The sequence below is a fragment of the Gopherus flavomarginatus genome, chromosome 12 (assembly GCF_025201925.1).
Source record: "Gopherus flavomarginatus isolate rGopFla2 chromosome 12, rGopFla2.mat.asm, whole genome shotgun sequence".
NCBI lineage: Eukaryota > Metazoa > Chordata > Testudines > Testudinidae > Gopherus > Gopherus flavomarginatus.
This window is the reverse complement of record NC_066628.1, coordinates 13,480,561-13,498,932: the sequence shown is the minus strand read 5'-3', so window position 1 is coordinate 13,498,932 and position 18,372 is coordinate 13,480,561. Positions and strand designations below refer to the sequence as shown.

At 49.1% G+C, this 18,372-nt stretch overlaps 2 protein-coding genes across 7 annotated transcripts in view; one reads left to right on the top strand and one right to left on the bottom strand.

Moving 5' to 3' along the window:
- Nucleotides 1–9,846, bottom strand: part of LOC127032866 (myb/SANT-like DNA-binding domain-containing protein 2) — a 37,775-nt gene extending 27,929 nt beyond the window's left edge. For 3 of the 6 annotated variants that reach the window (XR_007768930.1, XR_007768928.1, XM_050920461.1), the window contains exons 1-2: nt 9,756–9,846; nt 8,557–8,743 (exon numbers count right to left, since the gene is read on the bottom strand). The gene's annotated coding sequence lies outside the window, so the exon portion shown is untranslated. Of the gene's footprint in view, nt 1–2,122; nt 2,417–3,527; nt 3,593–4,450; nt 5,921–8,556; nt 8,744–9,755 lie in introns of those variants that run through there. The other 3 variants (XR_007768926.1, XR_007768927.1, XR_007768929.1) reach the window with 3 other exon arrangements.
- LOC127032795 (zinc finger protein 345-like) overlaps nt 1–17,916 on the top strand; it is a 181,750-nt gene extending 163,834 nt beyond the window's left edge. The window contains exons 2-3 of the mRNA XM_050920396.1: nt 15,143–15,221; nt 15,595–17,916. Coding sequence (XP_050776353.1) covers nt 15,152–15,221; nt 15,595–17,156 — 1,632 coding nt within the window. The 5' untranslated portion in view covers nt 15,143–15,151 and the 3' untranslated portion in view covers nt 17,157–17,916. The remainder of the gene's footprint in view (nt 1–15,142; nt 15,222–15,594) is intronic.
- The last annotated feature ends 456 nt before the right edge of the window (nt 17,917–18,372 follow it).

Below are 18,372 nucleotides of genomic sequence, written 5' to 3'. Positions count from 1 at the left end.
CGCTGGGAGTTAAACCAGCCTTCGGAGACAGCAGCAGGGAAAACGCTGCTCTGCATTTACACACTCAGCTGGAAGCGCACTTGGCATGGACACATTAGCAGCTCTTGCGACACCACAAAGAGCAGTGCATGTAGTAGCTATCTGTGATGTTTAGATGTGCTTGTAATTATTAGAACTGGGAGCACTGATTGTTGGGAGTCTGAAAGGACAGGAAAGAGGAAGGAGGGGGGAGGAGTTGAGGAGGCTGAGTGAGAGTTACAGAGGGTGCAGCAGCAGCTTGGTAAAGAGGTTTCCACTGTAAAAATAAAGTCCTGTTGAAGTCTGTTAGTACCTTGCCTGGTTGATACAACACTATTCCAGCATTCAAGTGGCTGCAATGTGCTTTCAAATGTGGGGGGATGGGGTAGAGTGTGACAGGGAGTGTGTTGTGTGTATGTGGGAGGAGAGAGAGAGTGGGTTTTTGGGGTGCTGAGAGTGTGTCAACATGCGGTCTTGTAAATTCAGACTCCTCCCACCCCCTGCCACACACACTCACAACAGCAACAGCAACATTCCACACTAATGGCTTGCTTTGTCTTGGAGCAGATAAACAGCCGGTTGTCAGAAACAGAGCTTTGAAAGGGCATATCTGCATTCCTGCAGCCGATTCCAAAACAATGACAAGAATGCCACTTGACTTAAGGGGATTATGGGACATTTCTGGAGGCCAATCAAAGCACAGTAATGCAACACCTCATTCACACTGACACTCAGGTGAGCAGCAAGCGTTATGCTTCTCATGGAGGTGGATTACCAGGAGCACTCCAGCTGCAGGGTCCAGGTGCTCTAGGTGCCTTGCCAGTGTGGACGGATCGGGAGTTAGGGTGCCTAGGGCTGCTTTAATGCATTCTACCTTGCAAGCGTAGCCAAGCCCTAAGTGATACCTGGCAGAAGGAATAAAGATAGAAAGGGTCACAAACAAATAAAAGTAAAAATACGCTTCTTAATGGCTAGGAGCTAACTTAACAAGCACCAGTCTTTGTACAAGGTAGTTTCCTCACTCCATTCCCAGCAATGGCTGGCTAGCTTTCAGCCAGGAGCCCCGCTGTCAGAGTTCAAGGTGCTCGTTTTCTTTGTCTCCTCAGCTGAAGGATAATTTAGGGATTTGCTCCCTGTCTCTTCATAATCCAGTAAACCTTAGAAATGTCGTCTTCTGACATGTCTCCCCAGCTACAGTTTCTTTTCCCTGCTGGGGGTGGATGCTATCCCATGCTGTCTGCCTCTATGCTGCCTCATCTTCTCTTCTGCTGGCAATTCAGACGATGCAAATGATATTTTCCTGTAAGCTCCAATAAAAATGAATAGCCCACTGAATTTGGCCACACCTGCCCCGCAAGGAAAGCTCCTGACACCTTCTATCCTGTGTGCGGTTTCTGGTGGGACATTAGAGAGACCTTCGCCTTGAAGCTTTTCCCACAGTCTAGGCATTTATAGGGTGTCTCTCCCATGTGGGTTCTCTGATGTCTAATTAGGGCTGAGCTCTGCGTGAAGCTTTTCCCGCAGTTGGGGCATTTATAGCGTCTCTCTCCGGAGTGGATTCTCTCATGTGTAATAAGGGCTGAGACCTGACTGAATCTTTCTTCACAGATGGGGCATTTATAGGGTTTCTCTCCTGTATGGATCCTTTGATGTGCAGTAAGGGCTGATCTCACACTGAAACTTTCTCCACACTTGGGGCACTTATAGGGTCTCTCTCCTGTGTGGATTCTCTGATGCACAGTAAGGTGTGAGCTCTGGCTAAAGGTTTCTCCACAGTCCAAGCACCTATAAGGTCTCTCTCCTGTGTGAATTCTGTGATGTTTAACGAGTTCTGACCTCTGATTGAAGTGTTTCCCACACTCAGGGCACTTATAGGGTTTCTCTCCCGTGTGGGTTCTCTGATGTTTACTAAGTTCTGAGCTCTGATTGAAGCTTTTCCCACAGATGGGACATCGGTAGGGCCTCTCTTCTGTGTGAATTCTTTGATGTCGAAGAAGGTCTGAACTCTGCTTGAAGCTTTTCTTGCAGTTAGGGCAGCTATAAGATCTCTCTCCTGTGTGAACTCTCTGATGTACAATCAGGTTTGATCTCTGGTTGAAGCTTTTCCCACACACAGCACATTCATGCCGTTTCTCTTTAGTGCTGATTCTCACCTGCACTGTGGTCCCATTGAGGTCCTCCAAATCTCCCCCACGGTGATTGGATTTTCCCTATCCATCTCCTGGGGGCTTTCCCAGTTGCCTCCCTGGCCTGTGTTGAGTCTCACAGGATTCTCCCAGCTCAGAAATTTGGAAAATACCCGCTTCAGGTCTTCCCAGCAATATCCTACGTGATTCCACTTGCTCAAGACTTTTCTGCTGAGGACTTTCTTCCTCATTCTCACTCACCATCACATCATCTGCTGGGACAGAGAGAGAATCCAGACAGGAGTCAGTCCCTGTGTCGGGGGAAAGAGTACCTGAGAAAGGGGATGAGAATGAGGAAAACAAACCCAAATAACTTCTGGGGTGATCAAAAACTCAAGAGTAGAATCTGAATCCAAAGACCTTCCTCAAAAGAGAGAGAGGAGAGGACCACTTTTGCCTCTTCATCCTATCTGAACATTCAGAGAGACATGAGCTGCTGCCAGATGTTGGTCAGGGTGGGAGGAAAGCCATGAGTAACATCTGCCAGGAAGATATAACACCTCACGGGCACAATCTTGACTAGGTAGAGATGAGGCAGAAATGGGGGAGATTATGGGGCCTATGTGAGAATCCCAGATGTTTATGCCAAGGCTGGATGATTTCTGCATCTGTTCAAACAATTCCTCATCTGACCGGCACCTCTCAGGATCGCTCTTTCCATGGAGCCCTGGTGACCTAGGAATCATGGCTCTTCCCCGCTTTCCAGCTAGGAGATGATGTTGGCTGTGGGACCTGGAAACCCAGCTCAGAGGAAAGAAAACAGCTGAGGCTGAGACTAGGGTTTTACAGTTATTCTCAGATGTTTTCAGATGTGCCAGGTAGTGCCTTTGTATAAACCAAATGGACTGAAAAATGGTCTCAAAGATCCTTTGCGGGAGGTCAGGTGTTTATAGTGGCATGTGATTCCTGCGGAAGGAGATCCTGGGATCTCCATAAACTGGGGAGTCTTATGATTCTGGCTTAGGAATTGGACCATCTCTTACTCCTTTCTAATATTGCTGAGACCAAAGCCCTCTCCAGGTATGGACCCAGTTCTCTGTAGGGAAGGACACTGTGCGTCCATGTTCAATAATACGGAGAGGAACATGCAACTCTTCCTCTCCATTCGAAGTTCTGGGGATGGACTAGCAACTCCAACGCATCTCTGAATCTCCTCTCCCTTGCAAGAGGGTGTGGAGTGGTCATATGAATTCTGGGGGTGATGGGGCTGGTCCCCGCAAGATATAAGGGAGCAGGGAAGAACCCTGAGCAGAAGCCAACCCATGTGCCTCAGAGATACCTGCTCCCCCAGCTTCTAATTCCTAAAGGTACAGGGATCCTTACCCAGTGAGGTCACATTCTCACAATTTTCCTGCATGATGAGTCTCCTTCTTGAAGGTCACTGGCCCCTAAAATAGCAAGAGATCCTCATTCAGTACCTGCTGCCCCAGCCACAATCCCACCAGCTCACTCCAGGAGAGGGCTGGAAAATCCCCCTCCCTGCAGAAAACAGGGAACTTTCCTAGGGAGAGGTGGAAAATTTCCAGACACTTTAATTGAAAACATACTGGTTGTGACTGTTGCCCAAGAGCTGCAGACTCTACTGAAAGCATTATGAATCTCATGACATTTAGTCTGGAGTTTTAGAAGTTTCCCATGATCTCACAATTCTCGATGCAGAACTCACTTGTTTTCTGTTGTTCATCATGGCTGTCATCTCCTATTACCTTCAGAATGCTGAAGTCAAGTCATCCTTACTCAAGAGAGACAAGGTATCATAAACCTAGTCCCAGATTTGGACCTTAGCGCCCAAAATATGGGGGTTAGCATGAAAACCTCCAAGCTTAGTTACCAGCTTGGACCTGGTAAAGCTGCCACCACCCAAAAATTTAGAGTGTTTTGGGGCACTCTGGTCCCCCCAAAAACCTTCCCTGGGGACCCCAAGACCCAAATCCCTTGAGTCTCACAACAAAGGGAAATAAACCTCTTCCCTTCCCCCCTCCAGGTGTTCCTGGAGAGACACACAGAAGCAAGCTCCGTGAATCTAAACAGAGGGATTCCACCCTCCCCCGTTTCCAGCCTTGGAAAACAGAAGTACCGAGAGCTAATCTCTCTTCCCCCCTCACCCAGAGGGAATGCAAAGTCAGGCTAGTAAATCTAACACACACAGATTTCCCCCTGACTTTTTCCTCCCACCAATTCCCTGGTGAGCAAAGACTCAATTTCCTGGAGTTCCCCACTGAAGAAAAACTCCAACAGGTCTTAAAAAGAAAGCTTTATATAAAAAGAAAGAAAAATACATAAAAATGGTCTCTCTGTATTAAGGTGACAAATACAGGGTCAATTGCTTAAAAGAATATTGAATAAACAGCCTTATTCAAAAAGAATACAATTCAAAACACTCCAGCAACTATAGACATGTAAATACAAAAAAACATATAAATCACTATCTGATCTTTTGTACTCACAACTGGGAAACAGAAGATTAGAAAGGCAGGAGACAGAAAAAATCACTTCTCATAGCCGAGAGAGTACAGGCAGAAGACAAAGAACTCAGACACAAACTTCCCTCCACCCAGATCTGAAAAAGTCTGGTTTCCTGATTGGTCCTCTGGTCAGGTGCTTCAGGTTACTTTTTTTTAGGTGAAAGAGACATTAACCCTTAGCTATCTATTTATGACACAAAGGTGATATCTTTTACCAGTTCAACTTCTGTTGGGGAGAGAGACAAGCTTTCGAGTTTACACAGAGCTCTTCTCTGGGTCTGGGAAAAGTACTAAAGTCAGGCTGTCACAGCTACATGCAAAGTGGAACTGATTGCTGACAAAGTCCCACTCAAGGTGAAGTGGCCTGTTAACACCACTGTAGTAGTCATAGAACAAAAAGGGGGTTAGAGAGTTACAGTTTGTTGTAATAAATCCATAAGCCATAAAATCAGTGTCTCTATTCAGTCCAGGATTTTTAGACTCCAGCAAAGTTATGAATTTAAGCCTCCAGGCTCATCTTTTGAAGGTATGGAGCAGGTTTCTTTTGAGGATGAGGACTGAGAGTTCACACACAGAGTGATCATTTTGTGAAAAGTGTTCACCCACAGGCGATAGAGCATTTTTGCCTTTTTGCATTTTTATGTGTCAGTTCACTCGAGAGCATAGAGCCTGTCTGGTTTCACCCACGTAGTTGTTACTGGGGCATTTAGTGCACTGGGTGAAGTACACCCCATGTCATGATGGGAATGTGTAGGACCCATGGATCTTGAAAGGTGTGTTCTGGGGGGTGTTGATCATTGTAGCAGTGGAGCTATGTCTGCAGGTTTTCCATCTGTTGTTCTGGCAGGGTCTGGTGCTGCTTTGAGTTGGTGTGTTCTGGTCTACCCATCCAGACTAATAGTCATTGATGGACCCATTTTCTTTGGTGGAGTGTCCTTGTTTGGTAAGGGTGGTTTTAAGTGTGTTAAGGTATGTATCCTGGACTTTTTCCTCAGAGCATAATCTGTGGCATCTGAGTGTCTGGCTGTAGATAACTGATTTCTTCGTATGTTTGGGGCAATTATTGGATCTGTGAAGGTAGGTGTGGTGATCTGTGGGTTTCTCATATATTGTTGTCTGTAGGGTTCCATTATTGCAGCTAATTGCTGTCCAGGAAGTTGATGCTAGTGTGGAGTTATTCCAGAGATAGTTTAATGGATGGGTGATGGTTGTTGAAGTTGTGGTGGAAATCTGTGAGGGAGCTGAGGTGATCTGTCCATAGGATGAAAATATCATTGGTATATCTCAGGTACATCATTGGTTTCATGGTTCATTTGTCTAGAAATTTTTCTTGGAAAAGGTTGGCATTTTGGGGAGCCACCTGAGTAATACTGATGGCTGTTCCCATAGTAGAGTTGAGGACTATTACTGTTCATTCAATAATTATTCATTATTATTCCAGATGGCTACCATTTCCCTACAGATCTTCCAGGCATGTGAAAGTAAGGCAGCTCCTAGTACTGGTCACCAGTTCTTATTGTTTTCAGTATGGTTAAAGCCATGCTCTCCTCAGGGAATATGGCTAGGGCCCTACGGTTAGGAGGCTGGATATATAAGAACATAAGAATGGCTAATACTGGGTCAGACTAAAGGCCCATCTAGCCCAGTATCCTGTCTACCAACAGTGGCCAATGCCAGGTGCCCCAGAGGGAATGAACAGAACAGGTAATCATCATGTGATCCATCCCCTGTCGCCCATTCCCAGCTTCTGGCAAACAGAGATTAGGGACACTTTCCCTGCCCATCCTAGCATGGACCTATCCTCCATGAATTTATCTAGTTCTTGTCTGAACTCTGCTATAGTCTTGGCCTTCACGACATCCTCTGACAAGGACACCATGCATAGAAAAGGAGACACAGGAAGCTACAGCCAGACTGAGGAGGGTGCAGGGGAATTAGTGAGGGGTGGAGGGGGAGAGAGGTGGATTGTGGGGCAGTGCACAGGGTTGTCCATGTCCAGGGGGCGGACTGAGTGGGGAGGAGGTGTAGTGAGATCCTGGGAAGGGAGCAGGAAACAGACAGAAGAAGGTAATGAGTGAGGGGCAGCAGGGAGAATGAGGGATGATGCAAGGCACATGGAGGCAAGAGGGAAACAGAGGCCCATAGGAGTATGGGGTGGGGGGGAATAGAAGGAGGCTAAGAGCAGTGTAGGGGAGTTTGTGGGGACCAGACCAAGCCTGACAATGGTTTAGGGGAATGTCATGGATTAGGGAGTGCAGGGGAATGTGGGGTGAAGGGTTGGAGGCTGCGGGGGTTTGCAGACAGGGAGCATAAGGGCATGTGGGGTGGCTGATGTGAGAGGTACACGGAAGATGTAAGGGAACGGCAGGTGACTAAAAGGGCAGGTGTGAAGAGGAGACTGCGAGGATCAGGGGAGAAGAGACTGGTGACAGGGCAGGGTGTGGAGTTGGACACAGAGTGGCAGCTCCCCCATCTCAGGAATAGGGAAGGGTCAGTGGGTGGAGTCTCCCTGTGAGGAGGGAGGCTGCAATTTTGCACATGCACTGTGGCAGGTGGAGTTTTGCTCTTTTGATGCAATAAGTGTGTGCGTGCACACGCGTGTGCACACACACACACACACTCTCTACTCACTCAGGGGGCAGGGGGCTTCCCCCCACAGACTCAACCACCAGACGATAAATAAAATCACCCTGCCCCCGAAAGTGTATTTTTAAACCTTGTGATATTCAAGCCCAGTTCCCAACTTTCCAGAGTGACTTGAATGTGCTGGCTGTGCGCCTCTGATGTCTGCGTGGTCAGCCGTTTGTTACTTCTCGTAGGGGAATTTCCACCCCTCCTGCTGGGGTTTTCCCTGCAACTTATGCCACACATTAAAGCAGGCTCAGAAGAGATTTCACTTGCTGGGCTCCTACCTCTCTGCATTCCCCACCCCAGCTATAGCCAGACCAAACCCACCAGAAGTTCTGTCCTTTCCCTGTCCCCTGGGAGGACTGGGTGATCTGGAGCAAAATGTGGATGTTACTCTGCAGCTTGCCAGGGTCAGTACAGCAGCTGGAGCAATTCTAAACTCTGTGACACTGGGGAAGATGCTTAGTCATGTTTTTACCTTGTTGATCCAGGATAGCCCTTTGCATGTGCACCCACAACTCTTTTGCATGCATCTCTCTCACCCTCCATCAGAGTGTGCAAATGGCATCCATGTGCACACACCCAGCATATGAAAACATACCTGGTGAGGCTACATTTTGGATGCCAATTCAAAGACCATGGTTAAATATTTTGTCTCTGTTATTTCAGAATTTTGGGGAGTGTCAGTTTCCTATGGAAGAAATCAATGAAATAATAACCATGCCCTAGCCCTGCCCCTCTCTATCACTTTGCATCTGGGGCTCTCAAAGTTCTTTACCCCTGTGCAGTGGGTCAGGCTCAGTCAAAGACCAGAGCCACAGAGACCTGCCCTAGGGGGAGAGACAGCAGAGACTAATCACCCTGCCTGATGTAGCTTTTCAGCTAGATTTCCCAGCACTTTAGAGGAACCCATCCTCTACAGCAGCGACAGGCAACCTGTGGCACACGAGCTGATTTTCAGTGGCACTCACACTGCCTGGGTCCTGGCCACCGGTCTGGGGAGCTCTGCATTTTAATTTAATTTTAAATGAAGCTTCTTAAACGTTTTAAAAACCTTATTTACTTTCCATACAACAATAGTTTAGTTATATATTATAGACTTACAGAAAGAGACCTTATAAAAACGTAAAATGTATTACTGGCACGCAAAACCTTAAATTAGAGTGAATAAATGAGACTCGGCACAGCACTTCTGAAAGGTTGCCAACCCCTCCTCTACTGCCTGACCACAGCCCTTTCCCCCGGGTCTCTCCCCTCACCCGCAGGCTCCGGCTCCGGGGCTGGTGTTGGCAGAGCCTGTGGCTCCCCCAAGGGCTGGTTCCAGCCACCGCGGAAAGTCCCCCATTGGTTTCTCTGGTCTTTCCCTGACACAGAGCAGCAGCTGCTTGGTCCAGGTCTCCAGATCACAATGGAGGCAGCAGTAACGTCTTCTAGGAGCCTTGATTACTAATCAATCAAAAGCAGGAGTCACACAGTGCATGATGCTTGATTATGCTATCTAGATATACTGTATAGTTGTATTGCAGAAAAGCCTCAGAGCCCTTAACTCTCCTCCTTCTTGCTTTCCCCCTGCCAGCATCTGTTACAAAGATTCAGCCACTTCCTTGGTCCCTCGCTACCAACCCGGGCTGCAGCCCAGTCAGTGGGACCAGTTGTAACTAAAGCCCAGAGCATCTGTCTGCAGGCAAAGAGCCTGGGGAATCGGGGTGTGACATAGAAAGCCCCTGCAGAAGCTTCCCCAATTGCCCTTCTTGCCCTGCCAGGCTGCAGAATAACACCCACATTTTGCTTGAGATCCTCCCAAGGGATAGTGAACGTTTGCTGTGGCTGAGCAGGCCTGAGCAGTCTGAGCATGCTCAGTAACATCTGCTGAAGCTGCTCCCCCCTCCTCCAGCCATGTAGTTATATCAACATAGGTCTGTCGTGTAGACCTGGCCTCAGTCCTTTCAGACCCGATGGGTGTGGAGCAAACAGGCCCCTGTCAGTGCTGGGGAGATTTACCCATCGCTGCGGAGTTCACAGGGACCCTCCGGCTTGTCTCAAGATAATGGGGTAGATTTTTAAATGAATAACCCCCCCCACACACTCCCTTGAGCCCCTGCTCTTCTCCTCTCCCTGGGGTGCCCCCCAGCACAACCATGCTGTCTGTACCCCCCTTTCCCATCTTCTTATTGCTCACCCCTCCCCTTCTGGCCAGGCAGAGGGGGGGACCCCGCTGGGACCTGATCCTGGCGCCCCCCCCCCCCAGGCCTTTCTCTCCATTTCCTCCACCTGAACCACGACTCCCTGCCCCACCCCTAAGCCCCTGCAGGAAAAATGTCTGAGCTAAAGCCTGCAGCTCTGGGACTGGCAGACACGCGGGGAGCAGCGATGGGGTGCGGGGTGACACGCAGCACTCCCCCCCCCCCCCAGGGAGGGGGGACACGCAGCACTTTCCCCCCAGTTCTCCCTCAATTACCTGGAGTCTCCGGCTCCGCCCGGTGGCTCCCGGCTCCCAGGAGAAGCAGCAGCAGTAAATCGCAGCTCCCGGCTGTGCTGAGCGGAGGGAGCAGCGCCCCCGCCACCACTCGCGGCACCCGGAGCCTCCCCTGGCTACAGTGTGTCTGGTGAACATCCCGAGCTGGGGCTCACCTTGTATCCGCATTTCCGGAGCTGCGGCCGCCAGGGGGCCCTGCTCAGGGCTCCGGGAAGGGAGGCGGCTGGTCGCTGAACGATCTCAGGATATCAGGGGTTGAACTTCCTCCCGGGTCAGTCCGGGAGCCGGGACTGAGCAGCTGCGGCTCCCCAGCGGGGAGACACCTGCGCTAACCCCCCTCTGTGCCCAGCCGGGGGGACTTTCTGCGGGGGCTGGAATCCGGGCGCTCTGCCGACACCAGCCCCGGAGCCGGAGCCTGCAGGTGAGGGGCGAGACCCGGGGGAAGGGCTGGGGCCGGGCAGGAAAGTGACTCTGCACCAACGGCCCCCCCCTCGCCCCAGCTCTGCTGCTGGGGGGGGTCTGCGAGTCCCAGCGCTGCTGCCCCCCCCCCCCCCCCGAGCTCCTGCAGGAGCCGAGCCAGCTCCGGGGAGCGAACGCCCGGGCCGGGCCAGGGACCGAGTGTCCCAGCCCGAGGGGAGGGGGCGGGAGGGAGACGGGGAGAGCCTGGCAGGGGCAGCAGGAGCGATCAGTGGGGAGGGAGGTCCCGGCTCCCAGCCCCATTCCCTGCAGCATCCCGGGACAGGGCTGGCTTTAGGAAGTGCGCGGCCCAATTTGAACATTTTCGGCAAGGCCCAAGCGGGAATGACTTAAAAAAAATGTAAAAAAAGCCTTTACTTTCTTTGCAACCAGTTCCCTATAAAAAGTTCTGATTTAAGGAATCTGCCACAGTACGTATTTTTTGTACCAATAGGGTTACCATACGTCCGTGTTTTCCTTCTGGATGGTGATTTAAGAACCAAAAAGCTTGACATGCCTAGGAAAATACGGCTGAATGTTAACCCTAAAGTTCTTTTTTAAAAAGATGGGCCTGAACTAGAAATGAGCTCCATTTCATATGTGTGGGTCCCCATCACTCCCTGGGGGTCACCCCAGAGACCAAATGTCCCGATTTTATAGAGACAGTCCTGATTTTTGGGTCTTTTTCTTATATAGGATCCTATTACCCCCCGCCCCGTCCCGATTTTTCACACTTGCTGTCTGGTCACCCTAGGGTGTGCACATGTGTGGGTCCCAGCTGCTCCCTGCCCCCCTCATTGAAGGAGGTGTGCAGGGAGGATTACTGCTCTGGGAACTGCAGGGCACCAGTGGACATGGGGCTTGCTAGAGGCAGGGCAGGGGCTGACTGCAGGCAGGGCAGAGGGTGCGGGGCTGGCTGTGGGCAGGGGGTGCGGGTACAGGGGGTACAGCCCACCCTGTACGGTGAGTGCCCACTCCTCCTCCTGCCTCCCCCACCAGGGCAGCAGCAGCAGCCCAGGGCTCAGGGGCTATTTAAAGGGCCCAGGGCTCCCCTGCTTCAACCAGTCTGCCCTGGCCCAGTAAATAGCCGCGGGAGCCCTGGGGAAGCGGTGGGGCTCTGGCGGCTATTTAAATGACCGAGGCGGCGGAGGAAGTTGGAGACCCAGCCCTTTGAATAGCCCCCGGAGCCCCCTGCTACCCCAGGGCTCTCACGGCTATTTAAAGAGCCCAGGGCTCCCCTGCTTCTACTGTCCCAGCCCTTTAAATAGCTGCGGGAGCCCTGGGGAAGCAGTGGGGCTCCTGCGGCTATTTAAAGAGCCAGGGCGGTAGAAGCAACGGGAGTCCAGGACTTTTTAAATAGCCCCCAGAGCCCCACAGCCCTACCCCAAGGCTCCAGCAGTGGGGCTCTGGTGGCAATTTAAAGAGGCTCGGGCTCCAGCCCCTGCTGGGAGCCCCAGGCCCTTTAAATTCACCCCTGGGGAAGCCGGGCCACCCTGGTACAGCACACCAGCTCTTGCTAGTACATCATAGTGGGGCTTGGGCGCGGTGCCCTCTTAGGGGTGGGGCCAGATTCAGGGGAATTGGTTGAATTGGCCTAAAGCCGGCCCTGCCCCAGTGCACATTGACTTTCCTGGGGAGAAGAGGAGGAGCTGGGAGAGGAAAAGCCAATTCCTGCCTCTGCCTGGTCCCCGCGCTGCTGGGGGGATGCACTGCCCTGGGGACAGTGTCAGGGGGATCCCCCAGAGCAGCGTCTTCGATTCTGCTTCTTTCTGCAGTTTGGTTCAGAGATTCTGTGCCTGGATGGGGAAATTAAAAGTGTCTCATTGGGTTTAGTCCTGGTAGGAGGAGCCAGAATAATATTACAAACTGCTACCGGTCATAATTTGCTACTTTGCTGCTGTTACTGGGGGGGGCTTCAGCCAACTGAACGTGTTCTGTAACATCTGCTGAAGTCACTTCCCTCGCTGGCCATCCGAATCTGCTCCCTGCTGTAAGGGAGACAGAGGGGGCTCAAATCATGGTAGCCAATAGGCAGATCATGGGCCAAAATTGGACTACCAGATGCTTTTGAATGGACCCCACAATTATTTTTATTTATTCATTATTGTTGTTAATATTTGTATTATTTTTCTTTGGAGTCTGGATCTTGGCCACACCTTGACCAAGAAATTTGCACCTTGACAAAAAATAGTTGACTATCTCTGGCTGAAATGGTTACAGTTTCTCTCCTGAAGCTGCTCGGTTAGTAGGTGTGTTCCAGTGTGACAACACCTCCCATTTCTAGAATATTTGAGCTCACTATAATACCAACCTCGGATGTCAACAAGGAACTTGAAGGCTGCTAATTCCTTATTTTAATTTAAATATAAAGTTTTATTTATTTATATATATATATATATATATATATAATCACTTGTACAGAGAAAAACATTGTATGCAGAAGGGCAACCTGGACTATCATGGCTTGTGACGATTTAGAATATTGGTTGTTCTACAAGTCTTTCCCCCTCCCCATTTTTACTTGTACTAAATTGACTCTGCAGGCAGGAGTTGTCATAAACAGATAGCTAAGGGTTAACGTCTCTTTCACCTATAAAGGGTTAACAAACAGTGACCTGCAAACACCTGACCAGAGGACCAATCAGGAGACAAAATACTTTCAAATCTCGTGGAGGGAAGCCTTTGTTTGTGGGTTTTGGGTTTGGTTTTGTTCTCCCTGGGTCCTGGATGGGGCTAGAGGTGCAACCAGGTTTCGGCCAATCTCCCTGCTACAGTCTCTTATCTATTCAGAATTGTGAGTAAGAAAAGGCGGTCATAGTCTTTTAATCCCTGAGGGGGCCATTTAGGGATTGGCCCTGCTTTGAGCAGGGGGTTGGACTAGATGATCTCCTGAGGTCCCTTCCAACTCTAATAATCTATGATCTATCTATGAATTTGTTTTTTTTTTTTTTTTTCATTTACATATGTGTACTTGCTGGAAGTAGCTTAAATTGTGTTTCTGCTGGAGAAAGTTTCTTTCTATTGTTTATAGTTGAAAGACCCTGTAACTTTTTACCATCTAAAGTGCAGAGATAAACCTTTTACTTTTTTCTTTCTTTTTTATTAAAAGTTTTGCTTTGTAAGACCTGTTTAATTTTTTTCTCCCAGTTAAGGTTCAAGAGAATTGTGTCTGTACTCACCAGGAAATTGGTGGGGAGAAGGGAAGGATAAATTTTCTCTCTGTGTTATATTCACGCAGCTTGTATTGCCTCTGGGTGAGGGGGAAGGTAACACTCCTCTCGGTGTGGTGATTCAAAAAGTTGAATCAGGCGATCTCCTAGTGTTCCCAGGGCGGGAAGGAGCTGGGAGGAAGAAGAGAGGGGGAAGGGAATGGTTTATTCCCCTTTGTTGTGAGACTCAGGGAATCTGGGTCTTGGGGTCCTCAGGGAAGGTTTTGGGGGGACCAGAGGGTATCAGGACCTGGAAAATTCCTGATTGGTGGCAGCATATCAGACCTAAGCTGGTAATTAAGCTTAGGGAAACTCATGCTAGTACCCATATTTTGGACGCTAAGGTCCAGAATTGGGAATTATACTACGACAAGAGTGGTCATCTCACCCTCTGGAGGGTCAAAACTCCATGAAATTCTGTAGTGTTGGCTACCACACCAATATAATTGTCCTGATTAAATTCTGCTGCAGACTGTGAAGATTGTTGCTAATTGTGGTTGCTTTTCTTCAGGTACTTCATCTGGCCTCATATTTGCAAATAAGATGATCTTGCGCTCGGATTGAAAAAATGAACTGACACTAAATATGAGCAGTGTGGAGTTGGTTTTTTTTTTTAATCCTTACTGGAAAAATAAAATGATGTGTGTATGTCCCCACTATCAATAGGGCCCTACCAAATTCATGGCCATGTAAAACGTGTCACGGACCATGAAATCTGGTCTCCACCATGCAATCTGGTCTTTTGTATACTATTACTCTATATTATACAGATTTCATAGGGAGACCAATGTTTCTCAAATTGGGGGGCCTGACCCAAAAGGGGGTTCAGGGGGTGGGATGGTTGCAAGGTTACTGTAGGGGGTTGTGGTATTGCGACTCTTACTTCTGCACTGCCTTGAGAGCTAGGTGGCTGGAAAGTGGTGGCTGCTGGCCAGGTGCCCAGCTCTGAAAGCAGCCCTGTCAGCAGCAGCACAGAAGGAAGGGTGGCAATAGGCAGCTGGTGAGTGGTGGCTGCTGGCCGAGGGCCCAGCTCTGAAGGCAGCAGCACAGAAGTAAAGGTGGCAATACCGTGCCATGCCATTCTTACTTCTATGCTGCTGCTGGCCCTGGCGCTGCCTTCAGAGCTGGGCTCCCAGCCAGCAGATGCTGCTTTCCAGCTGCCCAACGCTGAAGGCAGTGCTGCTGCCAACAGCAGCACAGAAGTAAGGATGACAATATCACAACACCCCTACAATAACCTTGCAGTGCCCCCAATACCTTCTTTTGGGTCAGGACTCCTACAGTTACAACACTTTTTCCTCAGGAAATCTCATGATTTTTGAGATCTGACTCCTGATATTTGGAACTTGGGGATGGGAATATTGCTTTTCAGGCCAATGACAGAGCTGGGTGTAGATCAGAGGTCTCATGAGGGTCTGCCTAGTACCATATCCACTAGGACTCATTGCCTCACAGCATGCAGTGAGCCCTGCTAAAGCAACAGCACACTGTGGCATCGGTCTGTGACCGGAGAGAGAATTAAAGCTTCATTTCCCTCATATTAAAACCACGAGTCTGATTTTAACACTTCACTTTTCAAGATGACTCAACTGCTCCCTGCTGAAAAATCGGTAAAAATCGCACATGAAGACACATGAGTGAATAAACTCGCCTTGTGTGCAGGAAGCCCACACTCCATCTAATCCAGGGCTATTTCTACTCCAGATCTTTCCGATGGAGCCAGGGGAGGAGCTGAGCCCCTTGGATGAAGAGGAAGGGGAGATCCCGAAAGGATCCTGCGCAGGTGAGAAGTGTGTTAAACCAACTCAGAAATCATGAGTGAGTGAAGGAAACAGCTGGGATTCTCAGAAAGGTCCCTCAGTTCTGCATCTTCTCACCCATGTCAGGGTTTTCCCAGCAGGAGTCGCATTATCCTGGCAGATGTCAGTTTCCCCTCACACCCTGACTGACACATGAATACACCTCTCTCCACCTCATCCCCTTTCTTTCTCAGTGCTCAGCTGCCATGCAGAATCAGAACTGGTCCCTCCACTTTGGGGGATTTGGTCCCTTATTTCAGATCATATTATTTATTTCTGTTGTTGCCCCTTTCAGAGGATTCTTTACTTCTCAGCCCAAGCAATGACTCGGGTCTCAATTTTCCCTCTTTATTCCAGCAGAGGATAGGACGGTGAAGATAAAGGAGGAGAACTGCCTGTGGGAAGCAGAAGCAGATGGGAGGCTATTGAGAAGATCCGAAGGGAGCATTTCCCTGAGTCCCGAGAAGGTGACTACCTACGAGAGTCAATGCAGTTCAAAAGATCTGGGGAAAATTCCCGTAGAGGAGTCACATGGTAAAGCCAGTACCACAGGCAGAGCTCTCAGGAAATCTAAAAGTATAAAAGTCCATCAGAGAATCCACATGGGAGAGAAACCCTATAACTGCCTTGAGTGTGGGAAAATCTTCAATCGGAGGTCATTTCTTATTACGCATCAGAGAATTCACACTGGAGAGAAGCCCTATAAATGCCCTGAATGTGGGAAAAGCTTCACTGTGAGATCAACCCTTATTAAACATAAAAGAATCCACACAGGAGAGAAACCCTATAAGTGCCCTGACTGTGGGAAAAGCTTCCGTCTGAGCTCGACCCTTTGTACCCATCGGAAAATCCATACAGGAGAGAAACCCTATGAGTGCCTCAAATGTGGCAAAAAATTCCGAGTGAGCTCTTACCTTCTTGCACACGAGGCCACCCATATGGTGGACAACCCTTACAAATGCCCCGACTGTGGGAAAAACTTTAGTGTGAGTAGAGACCTCCATGTGCATCAGAGAATTCACACGGGAGAGAGACCCTTTAAGTGCCCCGTGTGTGGGAAAAGCTTCAATCGGAGATCGATCCTGATTGTACATCAGAGAGTCCACACTGGAGAGAAGCCCTATAAATGCCCTGACTGCGGGAAAAGCTTCAGTGTGAGCTCAGACCTCACAGCACATCTGAGAATCCACACGGGAGAAAAACCCTATAAATGCTTTGATTGCGGGAATAGCTTTCGTCTGAGCTCCCACCTTACCAGACATCAGAGGAGCCACACAGGAGAGAGACCCTATAAATGCCTGGTCTGTGGGGAAAGCTTCAGTGACTGCTCAGGCCTTATTAAACATAAGAGAATGCACACTGGAGAGAAACGAAGGCCAGCACCTGTTACACATCAGGGAACTAACACGGCAGCAGCACCTTATAAATGCCCCGACTGTGGGAAAAACTTTAGTATGAATTCAGCCCTTGTTAAACACCAGAGAATCCACACAGGAGAGAAACCCTATAAGTGCCCCGAGTGCGGGAAAAGCTTCAGTTATTGCTCAGCCCTTATGAAACATCAGAGAATCCATACGGGAGAGAAACCCTTTAAATGCCTGGACTGTGGGAAAAGGTACAATGACAGCTCAACCCTCCGGAGACACCGGCGAATCCACTCAGAAGACAGGCCCTATAAATGCCCCGACTGTGGGGAACGATTCAGTGTGACCTCAGGCCTTATTAGACACCAGAAAATCCACACTGAGGAGAGACCTTTTAAATGTAGTGAGTGCGGGAAAAGCTTCCAGTCAAACTCACTTCTTAAAACACATCAGAGGATCCATACGGGAGAAAAACCCTATAAATGCCCCGAGTGTGGGAAAAACTTCCGTCAGAGTTCCCACCTCATAAGGCATCAGAAAATCCACACAGGATAGATGGTCACAATGTTTTTTCTCAGAGTTCTGCTCCACTCACTCATCTGGGGATTGTGAGATCTATAGGTGGCTGAGGATGGGTGCTGGGGCATTGAGAGACTTGGGACCCATGAGGCAGGATGGTGGATTTTGGAGCACGGGAGGTGAATGGAGTGTTTTGAAATTGGGTTGTTGCTGGATGGGCCCAGCCAATGGGAGAGGTATCTGGGGTGCTAGTGGGTGGATTACTTGGAGATTGGGATGGGAGGTGGGGGAATAACTGTCATAGAGTCTAAAAGTTTTCCTTCTCCAACAGAGATTGAAAAACAACATGCCCCCACACTGCCGTCCAACTCACTCTCTGACACAAAACTTTTGCAGTAACCTGCATGCTGTCAAAGCAGATTAATTCCCAAACACACAGGCTGTGGGAGATGGGATGTGCTGAACTGTTGATTGGCCATACTGTGTCAGTCCAAAGGTCCATCTAGCCCAGTATCCTGTCTTCTGACAGTGGCCAATGAAAGACGCCTAGTATTAGTTCACTGGTCGGGTTTTGTATTACAGCGTGAGTGGGATGAAGTTGGATGAATTTTACTTTTGGGTTCCTGTTAGAGATGGAAGTGAAGGCCTCATGAAGCGTGGGTGTGTATGATCCGAGATGCTGTAATCAGTGTGACAAGTCTTTTCCCTTCTCGTGTTCTAAGGTTTTGGGTGGGCAGGTGAGTCCTACTGGAACCTTCACTCTCATTAAATGTAATTTTTGTTTCTGTTCATTTTATTCAGTGATTTTCATACAAATGTTTTTCCCCAACAAGTTATTTTTTTCTGCTTGCTCCCCAAACCCTCCTGTTTTTGATAGAGACAATGCAGAGTGGGTAATGTTTTTTAAAAAAGGAAAAAAAAATTATTTTTTTTTTGAGAAAATCAACTCACAAGAGGCAAACAGCTCTACAGCATCTTCTTGTTTCCTTTTTTATGTCTCTGTCCATCACTGACAATGCAACCGGGATCCAGCTTTCAGCCCCTCCCTCTTCTGTCTTCAAGTAGAAAATCCCATTCTAAAAATGTTCAAGTGAATGCTCTGAGGGTGGAAGAGTATTTCAGAACACATCAAAGAAATTGAACTGGTAGTTTTTGAGAGAGAGGCTCCTCTGAGGCCAAGGGGAGAGGAAGGAGAAACGTAGGGATGGAGGATATTGGGAGCCAGCGGCCTGTCAGCTCTACTCTACACAGT